This window comes from Pleurodeles waltl, chromosome 9 (assembly GCF_031143425.1).
Source record: "Pleurodeles waltl isolate 20211129_DDA chromosome 9, aPleWal1.hap1.20221129, whole genome shotgun sequence".
NCBI classification, from domain to species: domain Eukaryota; kingdom Metazoa; phylum Chordata; class Amphibia; order Caudata; family Salamandridae; genus Pleurodeles; species Pleurodeles waltl.
Window position 1 is genome coordinate 31,156,864 of NC_090448.1, and position 14,334 is coordinate 31,171,197.

At 44.6% G+C, this 14,334-nt stretch overlaps 1 protein-coding gene across 1 annotated transcript in view; it reads left to right on the forward strand.

Annotated features, from left to right (window-relative positions):
- Window positions 1–14,334, forward strand: part of QARS1 (glutaminyl-tRNA synthetase 1) — a 343,605-nt gene that overhangs the window by 37,766 nt on the left and 291,505 nt on the right. The window contains exons 2-4 of the mRNA XM_069206197.1: window positions 4,763–4,910; window positions 9,000–9,109; window positions 11,638–11,713. Coding sequence (XP_069062298.1) covers window positions 4,763–4,910; window positions 9,000–9,109; window positions 11,638–11,713 — 334 coding nt within the window. The remainder of the gene's footprint in view (window positions 1–4,762; window positions 4,911–8,999; window positions 9,110–11,637; window positions 11,714–14,334) is intronic.

The following is a 14,334-nucleotide window of genomic DNA, read 5'->3' on the forward strand; positions in this document are numbered from 1 at the left end:
TGCCCCCATGCCTTAGTTTCAGTGCCCCTTGCCATTAAAAGGTTAAAGATGGTGTCAGTAACCTTATGATATACAATCTGGGTTTGCATAGTCGCTGAAAACGGAGTTGGCGGCAGTTGATGTCACTTATCCCGCATGGTCCTGTCATGCATTATTAGTAGTAAGTAAATTATTTTTAGATGGAGGTCTTTGCTTTAATCCCGATACTCAACATTCAGTAAATACCCAAATTGAGCTATCGTTTGAATAGCAGCTGACGTAATGTAATGGGTGGAGCAGTTTAAGACCCATGAACTTTGCCAGCTGTTATGCACTGTTTCAATAGGATTCTGAATGGATTACCCTCTTCCACCCCCAAATCATAAAAATGATGCGATTTTAGGCGGGGGGGGGGCAGAGAAGAAACACTGTGAAAATACGCTGAGTTCTTTATGTGGGATCTTCTGATTTCTAATGTTGAATTACCCTGATGGCTGCAACAATTTTTTTTGAAGCAACATAATCTTAGCAAAAATAGATGTATACGGTTTAATTACACTTACAGTTCTCGTTTTTCTGTTTATTTTATATATTATTGGTCTTGTTTTACTTTATTCTCTCCTCGTTGTGTTTTGTATTTACCTATCTTTATTTAGATGGTTGGTGGAAAAAATGATATTTGCCCCTAGCATAATTCATATTTATTTAACTGATCAGAGTACACAGTCTATATCTGTAAGTTCATATGGATAATAAAACAATACTCTCGTTAGAAAAATTAGCATTTTATGACTTGCACCTCCCCACATTTGTATTTGTTTAAGATTTATTATGTATTCGCTTTTTTAATTATCTTCTGTTAGTGTGTACAGTTGTTAGTCTGCCGTTAATAATCGATCAGATATATGCTTTAAAGATCACATTTCTGTAATTTTCAGTTTTTTGGAATAGACTGATGGGGAACTATATTGTCATTCCTCTGTATTTGTGAGACAGTAGGCAAAATGGAAAACTTGGACCCTTAAGTACAGTTCAAAGTGTAAGGTTATGAAGATAAAGTGAGAACAGATGCCTGCATTATGGAGGCAGTCGGATGTCCGAGTAGAAAGGATTACTCGTGACCACTACTCAAAAGCAAATTCTTCTGTCTGGTTTAGGGCACTGATTAATCTATATTAGAATGAAGGAGCTGGTCTCAGCGGAAGGCTGTGGCATGAAGAGGTGAGGTTCAGTTTACTAAATAAATGGGTTTGGAGACTTGGGCACTCCAGATTTTAGATTCATTTCTTGAGAAGAAGCAGCGAAGGGTGTTTCTGAGAGTCATTCCACCAAAAGAGATTTTTAGTGACCCAATGAGATGTATAACCGGCTGACACCTGTTCCGGTGGCGCACTTTGTTTTCCAAACCAAATGTAATCTGTTAAGTTAGTCCAGTCAGTTCAGTTGAAAAGAACTATGACTATAATTCTTGAAATATGGGTTCTGAAAAGATAGACTGGAACGTGGTACCTTCAAACCTGGAAACCTGTGGGAATCCATTTTCTCTGAGCTCTCTTTAGCACCTGCAAAGGTATGTTGTCCTGTGGCAATTGAATATGTGCAAGAGGCCTTCTGGCAGCATAGAACAAGCACTTGTTCACCTTCCCCTTATCCCTTACACTTAGGGCCCCAGTTGGTCCCCATGGTACCAGGGAGCCTGTAGGGGGACCATGTGTACCTTGGGATCCTAAGATCTGATGCAGTGTCTAAAGGCCTCAAGACAGGGCCACAGCTACAAATTTGATTGCAACCTGGGATATTTCAAGAATTGCTGGAAGAATTATTTTCTGCATGGCTTATTAAAGCCAACCCCTCAGCCTCTGAGCTCACTGGGGGAAAACGCACAGGGCAGTCAAGTGAACTGAGCCACTGACTGTAATGCCAACATTATCTACAAGGGGGATACGGGCTGTTTTACCTGCATCCATATTGTGGTGGGGGAGACCTACTGACTCCCTACATATACTTTGGTTTGTGTAGCCCTCCACTGAGATGGTCTCTTAGCTTCATTATGTCTGGGAGATGGAGGAAGGATGCTGCCATGTATATTTGGTAGGTTGTGTGTGCGTGTCCATGTGTAGGTAAATTGTGAATTCCCTTGGACTTCACGTTAGCGTTTTTTTCAGGATGGTGATTGCCTTTGCGACAGGCTGCCTTTGTTGTTCTCAAATTTAGGAGCCTGTGTGTATGCAATCCCCCAGTGCCCACCCCGAAGTGAGTTGTTTTTAAGGGTGGAAGAAGGTAGCTTACCAGTTCCTTCATAGCCACAGTTCCCCTGTCACCATAAACACTTTCCTCTTTCCTGGTCAGGGACTACGTTTCTACTGGAGATTACTTTGTGTGTTTGGAGCAGTTTCACCTTCCACATGACCCAGCCTAAACCGGTCTGTCCGGTCAACACTGCTGCATAAATGCACAATAGTGATCTCACTGGGATCTTGCCCTGCAGGATCACAGGGGTCCATTGAAATTCAAAAGGTCCTTACCACTGACCTCATTGAGCATTCCTGGCCATCTGGAGAAGACCAGCAAAGCATTCAGTGTTAGAACCTGAGCAACCAAGAAGATTCTGTGCAGCTGCCAGGAGAGACAAATGCGGTGTTGACAATCTCCGCATGGACTGGGACTTCATGGAAGTCCTTTGTAGAAGAAGGAATGACTTACTTGCCTGCACTATCAGATGGAGGAAATGGCCACCTCCAATGATGACTGCCAAAGCCCAAATTATTTGAAGGGCATATTTGGGGCAGCCCAATAAACTGCGACTGTCCCAGAGGCCTAAGACCACCTCTACCAGCTTCACATGAAAAGAAACCTGCTGACGTCAGAAGAGTCTCAGTTGCCTACAACCAGTAAGGAGAGACGGCCTGCTCAATCCCTGAATTTCCTCTTGAACCTAAGTTGCCTCTACCTATCTTCAGCCAGTTGTGGAGGTAAGGAGAAATCCTGACTTTCATTCTAGCTTGCAGTTCCAGCTGAATCGTGGGTGAAATCTCCAAATGAGACCCCACTTCCTGACCAGTCACCAACGGGCCACTGGACTGCCTGGAATGGATACTTTTCTCCCTGGAAAATCTCTACAGCAGCCGACATGTCCTCAGGTACAGCCCTCCCCTTCACTAGGGACAGCTGTGGTGAAATGCACCATAGCCGGCCACTGTCCTCCAATAGCAGCACACTTTCTACTCGACTTTGGACTGGTGTGGCTCTTTCAGTCGTCTCAGGCAGGCACCAGCAACTGGTCACTTGCCCCCTCTCCCCCACTCGGACACCACCGGGACGACCCCTAAAGGAAATGTTTCCCTTACCAGTAAGGAAGGATATTTCATTGTTTTGGATTGTGGTTGTTTGTGCATCTCTGAACAACTGTGTTTAGTTGTCAGTGCGCATGTGCAGCTGCTGTGCACCTCTGGTAAAGCAACCAGATCGCTGCAGTTAAAACACCAGGGCCCTTATTTTTGGCATTGGCTTTAACTCTGAAAACAACTTTAAAGTATTACGAGGCTTGTGTACTTAAGAGTGCAGCCTAATCTCCCTGATAGGATAACATGGACCTTTTGGCTTAATGTACTTCTTAGGGGCTACAAAGCGGTTTCATGTTGGCTCCTGGACGGCAGGTGCTAGGCGCTTCTGGCTTTCGATGTTTATCTCGGTTTAGTGTGCAGAATTCTTACTTACCTGTAAACAAAGTTGTTTCGTTTTTATAAAGTGAAGAACGCCCTAGGCATTCAAGTTGAAGTTTTTATGCGTAAACTGTTAAATGATCTGCCCCCACACTACTTCCTGCATCGAGCCTTCCTTGCTTGACCCTACCACCCCGAGAGTCCAGTACCAATGGAACTTCCTGGCCAGTCACTGTATGCAGGCGCAAACTACCTTAATTGTCACAATTCATGCCCTTCCGAGTCCCGAGAGACCTCAAGAACCTACAGAACAGTGATGCTAATGTTAAATGTTAGTCTTGGCATTTTCAGTGCCTCAAGCTCTGCTAATTAACAGAAATTCTAATTTGCGGATTAGACTGATGAAACGTTACACCGAATTCCAGGTGAGATGATCAGTTCAACTGATTCTGCAGCAAAAGAGATGGTGAAGAGACCGTGACCTCCCCAGGGGTGCTTCATCTGCTCTGACTACTTAATGAAGTGTATCTGTTACTCGGAGTCACCAAGGCTATCTTCATGAAATCTGCCAATATGGCTGAACGTATGGTCGCACACACAAATGTACTGTGGTGGTGCAGTATTTGCAGGCGCATAGTACCTACATATTCATTCATTTACTCATTGAGGATTCTCTGAGAGAAGTTTCAGAATGCTATAATTGCTTTGCTTTCATGGAAAACCAAATTTGACAACTTCCGACGAGCACAGGTATATTGAAATTGTTTGCAGTGCGCTTAATTTGAAGAGTCTTCCGTGAAGGGCTCCAGAGGTGTTGGCTTGAAACAATTAGTGTGTTTCAGGGTCAAATCTTGTAGGTAGCACAGTTAGTTTGCGTCTGCTGTAGAGTTGTCTACCTTGAAGATCAAAGGCTCCAACCCCGACATGGATGATAATTCTTCTGGATGAAAAAGTAAGCCATGAGACGTGGTATTAAATTAACAAGTGGCCATTCACTTTCTGTTGTGCACAATAGTAATTATTATTGAATTATATGATCAGTATTTTTGGCCTGATACTGGTCCTAATGCGAGTGTGTCCCTTCTGAAATGCCTCTCATGTTACAATAATTCTGTTTTCAGGCTCAAGCAGTTTTGGGTCCAACGGTGGATAAGGTGACCGGTACCCTCCTGTACAATGTGGCCTCTCATCTCAAGGACCCAAAGCGCCTGGGATTCCTTGTGCGTTACATCACCAGCAAGAAGATCAGCACTGACCAGCAGCTCAACGGTATGGAGACCTAAACTGGCTTGTTCCTGTTCCATAAATCTTATCCACCTACATCCCTTAAGGTCCTGTTATGTCTCAGAGCTCTTTGTTCTGATCCAGCCACCTGTTTGAATCTCTAGCCCTCCTTCTCCTTCACCCCATCACTCCATGACACATCTACTCCTCCAAGGCTCAAGTCATCTCCTAACTGAGTCCCTCACTGTGACGCACTCCCCTGAGCTCAAGACGCACTGATCCATCCAGGTGTCTGAAACTCTAGTCTGTGTCCCATCCATATGTCCAGAGCTGTATTTTCTCCAAGCCCATCACTCTGACCTACCCACTGTAGCTCAGGTCCTCTCGCCAACCGATATGTTTGAAGATAGTGTTGACTCTTTCGTGAGCCCATCACGATGACCCACCCAGAACGTTGAAGCTCCTCCGTTCTCACCAAAGTACATTGCTCTCTGACCACACCCATGCATTTTAGCGCTAGTCACACATAGTCACCAGGTTACCCAACTGCCCTGTTAAACCCAATCCTCAACACTCCTTCTACAGCAGGACTCCTGTCCCCTCTGAGCCCATCACTATCTGACTCAAGCCCAATGACATTGTCTAATAGGACATGCAAATCGCTGAGCTTGGCAGTCATGGTCCTACTCTGTAAACCCCACATCTCCTACCCGTACTCGCACACACCCACTCTCTCAAGCTCTGTCCCTCTCATGAATTCAGAAAGGGAACTTGGGCAGCACTTGTGATTAATCATTTGGAAAAAAGACATTTCACAAAATCAGTTCTAAAGAATGAGCTTGGGTCTCCCTCCCGCTACATAACCCCCTTATTCTCGGTGATTTTCACAGCAAAACAGTAGTTCTTGCCCTGATGTGTAAATCATGTTGGTTTTCCTTCCTTGCTGAGCTGTAAGTTCTACAGCAGCAAGGGCCAGGGGGATATTTCCAGAGGTGACACTACTGTGCTCCCTTCCAAGCCAGCTCTAGCATTAGGAAAGTCCCTTGAGTTACCTTTCGGGGGGGGCGCTTGAGGAGTCTGCAGCTCTAAGCTGGGCTATGCGGTGAAGTAGTTACCTTATGATGACATTTGGTACATTACCAAACAAATAAAAATTTGTGAGCCACACTTACCTAGGTAAAATGAAATGACTGAATTATCGTTACCACAGTCAAAGTATAAAACTTAATACATAAAAGGCGAAGGCTAGATCCTTTCTATACTAGCGTCTCTGGGGGTATGCCCCCGAATAATAAAGGGGTAGAATGGACCAGTCTTGTCCATAGGCCACAGTGAAGGTCCTGGTATCCCAAGCATTTGTACTCTGAGTAACTACCCAGGTATCTCTCTGTTCTGTCCAAAGTGCTGATTGATTCATTTTAAAGGGCATTTCAAACCCATAATGTTGTGGTTCAGCCACCGGTGCCTTCTGTCCGGCCCCAGGTAGATGCGAACATTTGTGCATGAGTTTTGGTGCTCTGAGCTTGGTTCTGAAGCAGAAAAAGGAAGCCATTGTCAATCGAGTACAGTCAGACTCCAATGGTATTGAATCCCGCAAGGCTGACGTAACCATGGCTGATCGGAGGCTTCGCTATAGGCCCAAGAAGAGATGCTCTGGTACCCAGCTTCTCGACTGTTACACTTGCAGTGTAGTAGTCTGCACACATGCTTCTGTATGCCCAATCCCAGGCAACTTCTCAGTGTCACATCACCGCTGCAATAGAAGTCTTCTCAGTGGTCCAAGCCTTTGCAGTACTTGGGAGCCAATAGGTATGTGCTTTAAATGTAGGCTTTAAGCAAGCCCTGGCCTCTGCACAGCAACTCCACGTGTGCCTAACAGTGGAGTTATGTTATACCTGGCTTTATGCAGACGGATGTCTGAGTTAGACTGCCCTTTCAGAGTAACATCAGTCATGTGTTAGTTGTGAATTACAACTTCATTTGTGTTTCAAAGGAAGCTCTTCTTTAAAAAATAAATAAAATAAATTAACAACAAATCAATCGATGCAGTTTGACACTTTAACAAGATCATGGTGGATACTTCAGCTTTGCAGAAAATGCTTCATTTTGCAATATGATCCACTCTTCGGAAGCAATTTGTTTTACAGGCATTCTGCTTGAAACCATGCATTGCTCCCTTGGGCTGTCCTAAGAGCGATCAGCACTTTCATGCTGCGCAAATGAACATGTTGTGTCCACAGAGAAATGGCATTTAAAGCATGTGCTAAACTCTGCACACAAACCCTTTGCAAAGATGGAAAAGGGTGTACAGTTTAGCGGATATGTCCCCAGGTTCAAATCCGTAGCCTTTCAAGGGGGTGTTTCCTTAGATAAAAATGTCCATGTTCTCTTGAGGTCCCAAACTGAAGAAACTTACTTTAATAGATTCCAGTTAACTGGCCACCCAGGTCAGTGTTTGCAGGTTAAAGGAATCTCTTGTTTAGACATTTGAAAGATTAAAGAGTTCAAGGTAGGAGCTATTTGTTTGGGAGTTTGGGAGTACTCCTTTCAAAAGGTACTATCCTGGGCCTAGTTTAGATAGTTCCTAGGAAGCCGCCCCACAGTCTCTAGAAATGGTTGTTGTGCAGCTCTTTTAACATGCAGAAGAAGCTGCCAGATGTTCTAGATTGTCCCTTTTTGTGAGTGACATCTTGAGCTAGTTCCAATTTATAATTGAACACTTCCCCCTTTGGAACTTGCAATTTTGTATTTTCAGTTCAGTGTATTTGGCGTGCAAGTTCAGCATACAATGTGCTGGTGGCCGAAGGGCATCCCCTGAGTGTTGAAAATATTGCTGCAGATTCTCGGAGTAGTCTAGTTAGGACTTCAGTGACTGATTACAGTAAGGTCACAAACCAGAAGACATCCATCCTTTATAACTGAGTTTACTTTACCGCTGGGTTCTAAAGCCCTTAGCATTTTGTCTTAGCCACTTAATTGATCTTCCCAGTGGATTTCAGTCTTTAGAACTTTTAGTGAGATCTCTAGTGCACTCCTACAAAGACCTGTGGGTACAGACATTTGAGCAGCCCAAATAATCAAGGTTTGGCGTTAATAAAGGGGCTATGTGCAGAAATAGATTCTCAGGCAGCCTGCATGTCTATGTGCCTTTTATACACTACCAAGCTAGCTGCGAAGCAGGTGAAGCATATATTAGCAATGGGCTTTGGAAAAATAAGGCTTTGGCCAGGAGCTGCTGCACAGAGGGGATGAGAGTGGTAAAGGTGGGGCGGAGGAAGACCTACAATCCTGAAGACTGGGTGAACACAATGGGTAAATGGGTGGGGGCTACTTTAGATGAGATGAAGGGTTGCCTACAGAAGAAGTGTGTGGGGGCAGGGTCCTCTTGAGTATAAACTTAATGACTTGGCAAGAATTGTGTCTTTAGTTCCTTTTCAGAAGTGGAGAAAAGGTTGATTCTGCCAGATCTGGGCTGGGATGGAGTTCTAGACCATCAGTGCAGAAGGCCTGATAGCTCAACTTCTCCTTCCTGCACTTTATGGTATTGAGCCTGATGGTGCCACTTTGAGAACCACTGGAGATCTCAATCTTGTTTCCCAAGACTCTTATTTGCAGCATAGACTTTGAGGGACTTGTTGCTGCTTCTTTGCGGCAGCAAGTTCTCGTTCCCCTCTACCAGGATTCGGTAGGGTAACAGATGTGCCCTTGCCATGCTTAACTTTCTGCTAATCGATGCATGCACAGAGCAGGACACTCGCCCATCCCATCAGGAATTTGTCGACCTGCGTTTAAGCTATTGTGAGGCCGGCAGGCAGGTATGAGAGCCTAATCAATTTATTTTATAAACCCCAGCATCTATGTTTTTTTTAAATTTTTAGTCCTTCTGAGGATTTGTATCAATTTAGATGTTCTGGTAAGTGATTCAATTATGACACCTCTCGTGTGAATTGTTGAGGTTGTCCGGACACTAAAAATCAATATCTTTTAATGTTCTTGCTTATTAATAATGCAGCATTTGAGCTGTATTAGTCATGTTATGCCTTTTGAAGTGCCATTTGCTGTACAAATGAAGTCACTAGAGTGTTGACTGCAAAGGCATTTTAAGGACACTGTTCTATATTTATTTTCTTCCAGCGGCTCTGGATTACGTGAAAAGTCACCCTCTCGATCCAATCAGTACTGCAGACTTCGAGAAGGAGTGCGGTGTTGGAGTCACAGTGACCCCGGAAGAAATTGAAGAGGCTGTGAGTAAAGTGCAAAATAGACTATTTTACAGGCCACACCGGGGAACATTGCACGTTCCCAGTGTGTGTGACTGCACGTGTGAGTTCTGGGCAGATGTGGTGTAGCTGTCTGACTGATTTGTGTATGTTTGGACAGAAGAGTAATGGATGAAGCAGCGCTTAATTTGTTCTGGTGCTCAGCAGTGGCACCTAGTTTACTAAACCAGCACTTCTTGCAGTCCACCACAAGGTGGCCCCATCTATCAGTCTTTAAGCAGAACATTTCAAAAGTAGTTTAAATTATAACAATACTTCGTTCTGGCCAACTTTGGGTGACCTAGAATGGTCAAAATAGTCACATTTGTTTGAGTGTGATGGTTATTATAAGAGTGCTGCTGGTGACGTCATTTGGGCATCTCCTACAGGGACATTGGCAGTGCAGGCTGCAATAGCCTCCCATGAAATACCTTGGGCCCTGGCACTTCCTGTTTTTTTTTTTTTTTTTTTTTTTTTCTTTTTTCTTCTTGATACTTATCAAACGCTGGGGTGAAGACTCACCTGGTTAGCTGTGGGAGAGGACACATAGGGCCCGATAGTCAGTAGGCCATGTGATAATCCAATAAAAATCATACACTGACGTGTTCAAAATGTATCATCCCCAGTAATAATCGCATATGCTGAGGTTTGTGGAGATAGATGGTCTAGTAATGATAAAGTGGGGGGTGGGGGGTCCACAGAAGTCGAAAAGTTGGGAACCACTGGACCAAGGATGTTTGTGCTTTACTGCATGTTCCGGTAAATACTAGACTTCTTCCACTTGTTGAGTTCTTCGCTGATTTGACCTGCTGAAATGTAAAAAAAAAAAAAAAAAAAAAAGGTACACTGGTAACCAGTGGGTAGAACACCTCTCCAGTTGTATTTGTGGTCCCTTCTTCTCAAATGGGTGTTCTGTTCAGGCCACTTCTAATCCAGCCAAGAACGTATCAGCTCAGCACAAGGAAACCACCATTTTGCCTGATGCACAGATCTTGTATAGTGGCTCCCGCACTTGTTTGTAAACCAGAGATTCCTAACAAATGATGAGAACATAAGGAAGTCAAAGGGACCCCTGTTAGAGGTAATGAGCAGATAATTAACTTGAAAGTGTCGGGAGCAGTCTCTCCTCTGGGCTACAGATAAAAAGGGCTAAGTCCATGGACTAAAGTCTTTCTGCCAGCACCGTCAGTCATTGGGTAGCATAGGTAGAGATGGTGGGTGATGCTGGGTTTCGCCCTACTTAAATGACACAGCGGGAATCAAATCCATTCATAAACATTTATAAAGCGCGCTACTCACCCGTGCGGGTCTCAAGGCGCTAGGGGTTACTGCTGCTCGAAGAGCCAGGTCTTGAGTTGCCTCCGGAATGCGGAGTGGTCCTGGGTGGTCTTGAGGTTGGTGGGGAGGGAATTCCATGTCTTCTCCGTCAGGTTGGAGAAGGACCTCCCACCCGCTGTGGTGCGGCGGATGCGAGGGACGGCTGCGAGAGCGAGGTTGGCGGGTGGGTGTGTAGAAACTGAGGCGGCTGTTGAGGTATTCGGGTCCCTTGTTGTGGAGGGCTTTGTGTGAGTGGGTGAGGAGTTGGAAGGTGATCCTTTTATTGACGGGAAGCCAGTGCAGGTGTCTCAGGTGGGCGGAGATGTGGCTGTTGCGTGGTATGTCGAGGATGAGGCGGGCGGAGGCGTTTTGAATTCGTTGCAGACGTTTCTGGAGTTTAGCGGTGGTTCCTGCGTATAGGGTGTTGCCGTAGTCCAGGCGGCTCGTGACGAGGGCTTGGGTCACGGTCTTTCTGGTGTCGGTGGGGATCCAACAGAAGATCTTTCGGAGCATGCGGAGGGTGAGGAAGCAGGAGGATGATACGGCGTTGACTTGTTTGGTCATGGTGAGAAGTGGGTCCAGGATGAAGCCGAGGTTGCATGCGTGGTCTGAGGGGGTTGGTGCGGTGCCAAGGGCTGTGGGCCACCAGGAGTTGTCCCAGGCAGTCGGGGTGTTTCCGAGGATGAGGACTTCCGTTTTGTCTGAGTTCAGTTTCAGACGGCTGAGTTTCATCCAGTCTGCGACGTCTTTCATTCCATCTTGCAGGTTGGTCTTGGCGCTGGTGGGGTCCTTGGTGAGGGAAAGTATCAGCTGGAAAGAGACAAAAAGGCATGGAGCATCCCCAGTGAGGTGGGCTTGCCCGATTGTTGAGTTCACTTGGAAATAACATAGGGGAGTCTGAGAACCTTTACGTGGTCAGAGCGCCACCGCTTAGCAAAGCCATGCAGAGGACCTTTGTCAAGCAGTCCCATTGCTAGCATCATAACATTTCTGTTGTTTGCCAAATGATGTGCAATGCTGAATCTACTCTTTCCAGTCCTTTAATTTTTGATTACCCCATCCCTGTAAGTGTGAATCCTGTGAGCGACTGGTGCAAATGCATGTTTGATTTGAACTAAAACCGTGTTTGTCTCTTTTGATTCAGTTGTTTGCTATTACAATTCATAAACATGTGCCTTCCTCTATTTATCCTCAAGGTTGAAGCAGTCATCAACAGGTACAAAGCTCAGCTGCAGTTAGAGCGCTACCACTTCAACATGGGCCTGCTGATGGGTGAGTGTCTCGGCTTACTTAATAAGATGATTTTAGGTGACTGTAAGGGGACACGCAATTTTGAAGAGCCACGTCAGAGCAATTGGCAAGAGTGGTTGTAATGTCATGAAGAAAGTTGTGAGAAATCCAGTCTGTCTGAGGCTTCTCGAGTTTTAAGGACAGGGTGTTCTAGTTGTGATACCTCCTTCCCCCTCCAGCGTCCTACATGCCTCCCTAATTACGACTGTTGAATCTGATCCTTGGCGTAAGAGTGGAACAACAGAAGAGAAATAAGGTATCAATAGGTCTGTGATTGAGGATGCTCATTTGCAGGGAGATGGAAAGCCAAGTACCTTAGTCTAATGCAGAGTTGACCAGGTGAGTCCTAAATTCCTTGTAGATTGAGTACCTCACCCTCTAGTCTAAGATTAGTTGGAGTCTCAAGAGTGGATAACGTTGGACATAGAGGGGGTCTTTCCACCAGAGGTTCCAGATTTTGATGGGCAGAGGACCACCAGGTTCAGGGAGGTCCACCCTTGTTTGACTAGCCGGTAGGGATTTAAAACCTTGTGTACGGTGGAGTGAGGGGGGATTGCAATACATGCAGTTGGGCAGTTAAATAAAAGTTGCTAGAAAAGGGATCTCCCAAGTTATATGTATGAAGTGTTTGGTGTTGTGCAATGGTAAATGTGTCCAAGTAGCATATGAGAATAGTAAGCGAACTATGTCTTACGTGGTTCATACTGAGTAAAATTCATGTAGAGAGGAACCCAGAGGTGTTTTTAAAAGGAAAATGTCAGTGGAGCAAGAGGAACCTGGATTTAGTAGAAATGCACAGGTTGATACAGTTGTGGAGCTTTGGATCATGGGGAATTATGCAGAAATGTTTGTTTAAAAAAAAAAAAAAATAGGCAGGTAGCACAGGGTTCATGAAAGGGAGCACACCGATGTGATGTTGGTAGTTTACTGTTGAACATGAAACATTTGGGGAAGATAAATACCAGGGTCCCAGAGCAACTGTGTGGTAGAAAATGAGTGGGTAAATGTTCGGCTGACGGTGTATTTGCTTCATTGAAGGGTGATAGGGCCTGGGAAGATGTTTAACATTTGAGTCTGACATAGACTCAGTTGTGCATCAAGATATATAAATGCGTTGGGTCTTTCATTAATGTGTCCACTTTCAGTATAGGAGGCCAAAGGGTCATGTGTTGCAAAAATGGGCCCCCAGTTTTTGGTTGGTCAGTGAAAACTAAAGGTGACGAAATTACTGAAACTCAAAGCTGAAGGTGAATCCTGATAACAAGGAGCAGAGGCTGAAAGTGGAAGTTGATTGCCATAGCTGAAGAGTGTTTCAGACTTATTCTGTAGCTCTATAATTGCCATTTTCTTGCAGCAGCAGATGATGGTTAAGAAATTTTCAGTATTGACAATTCACCAAGTGAAAGTAGATCCATTTCTCATAGACAAAAAATGGAGGAGGAGTTAAAAATAAATTGAGAAGATACAAATATTACATCTGCCATGGACTTCCTTCTGGTTGACTTTACATCCTTACCAGAAGGTAGGATGGTAAATTTGTTTGTAGGGAGGATTATCCAATATCAAAGCAAGTTGTGGTATGCACAACACTATGGACGACATGCTCCAAATCCTTGAGCAAAATGACTCCTGCCCTCTCATCCTCCTGGACCTATCTTCGGCGTTGGACACGGTCAATCATATTAGCCTCTTGGAAATATTTGAATGCAGGATGGAGTGGTCAGAAAATGTACTAAAATGGTTCACCTCTTTTCTTCAGTATCATTCAGAATGTATCAAATGGGGCGCCTCGCTATCTGACACATGTTTGTGCCGCATCCCATTGTATAGTCGGTGTAATCTGAAATATTTTTGGGGCTCCGGGCAAGACATATTTTGAGGCCCCCTGTTTGTAATCTTACCTTACTCTCCATTTTCTGTCCACTGAAGCCGCGTAACTCCGAACAAACTTTCAGCAGCGAGGTTTACACAAGTCGACATATCTCTTTCTATGGCCCCCAAAAATCCTTAAAATGCCACTGGGAGAATCAAGAGACTCCGAAATAGACGTAGGCTGAGGGGAGAGAGTCTGAGATCTAGAAATAGACAGAGGTGAGCTACAGAAATAAAAAGTTTACCATGAGGGCCCTTGGAAGGAGGGAGACCTGGGCAAGTACCCACTTTGCTCATGTGTTAGAACTTCTCTTTGAATAGTGCTGCCGCGAAAGCCATACTGTTCTTTGCATCCACCACACCTACATGGGTTGTGGCCAGTGTAAGGACACCTTTCGGCCTTGTGGTCCAGTTCTTGAATTGTGGAATGTTTGACGGAAAGGAATGTATTGAAATGCCCTAGAAAATATTTTGGAAATGAAGGCAGATAGCATATAGCATGACGGGGAAATTCTGTTGGTTTTGCAAGAAATAAGATTTGCTTTAGTGCAGTGAAAATGCATAATACAAGTAAGGATGACTGGGAGTGTAATATATAGCTTTCATGTGCTTGTTCCTGCAAGGTCTAGCTAAGTCACATACAGATACTTATGGCCCTTTTTGTTTTTTGATTGTAGACATTTTATGCTAATTATGTTTTGAATGTGTAGCAAAAGCACCGCTGTATATAC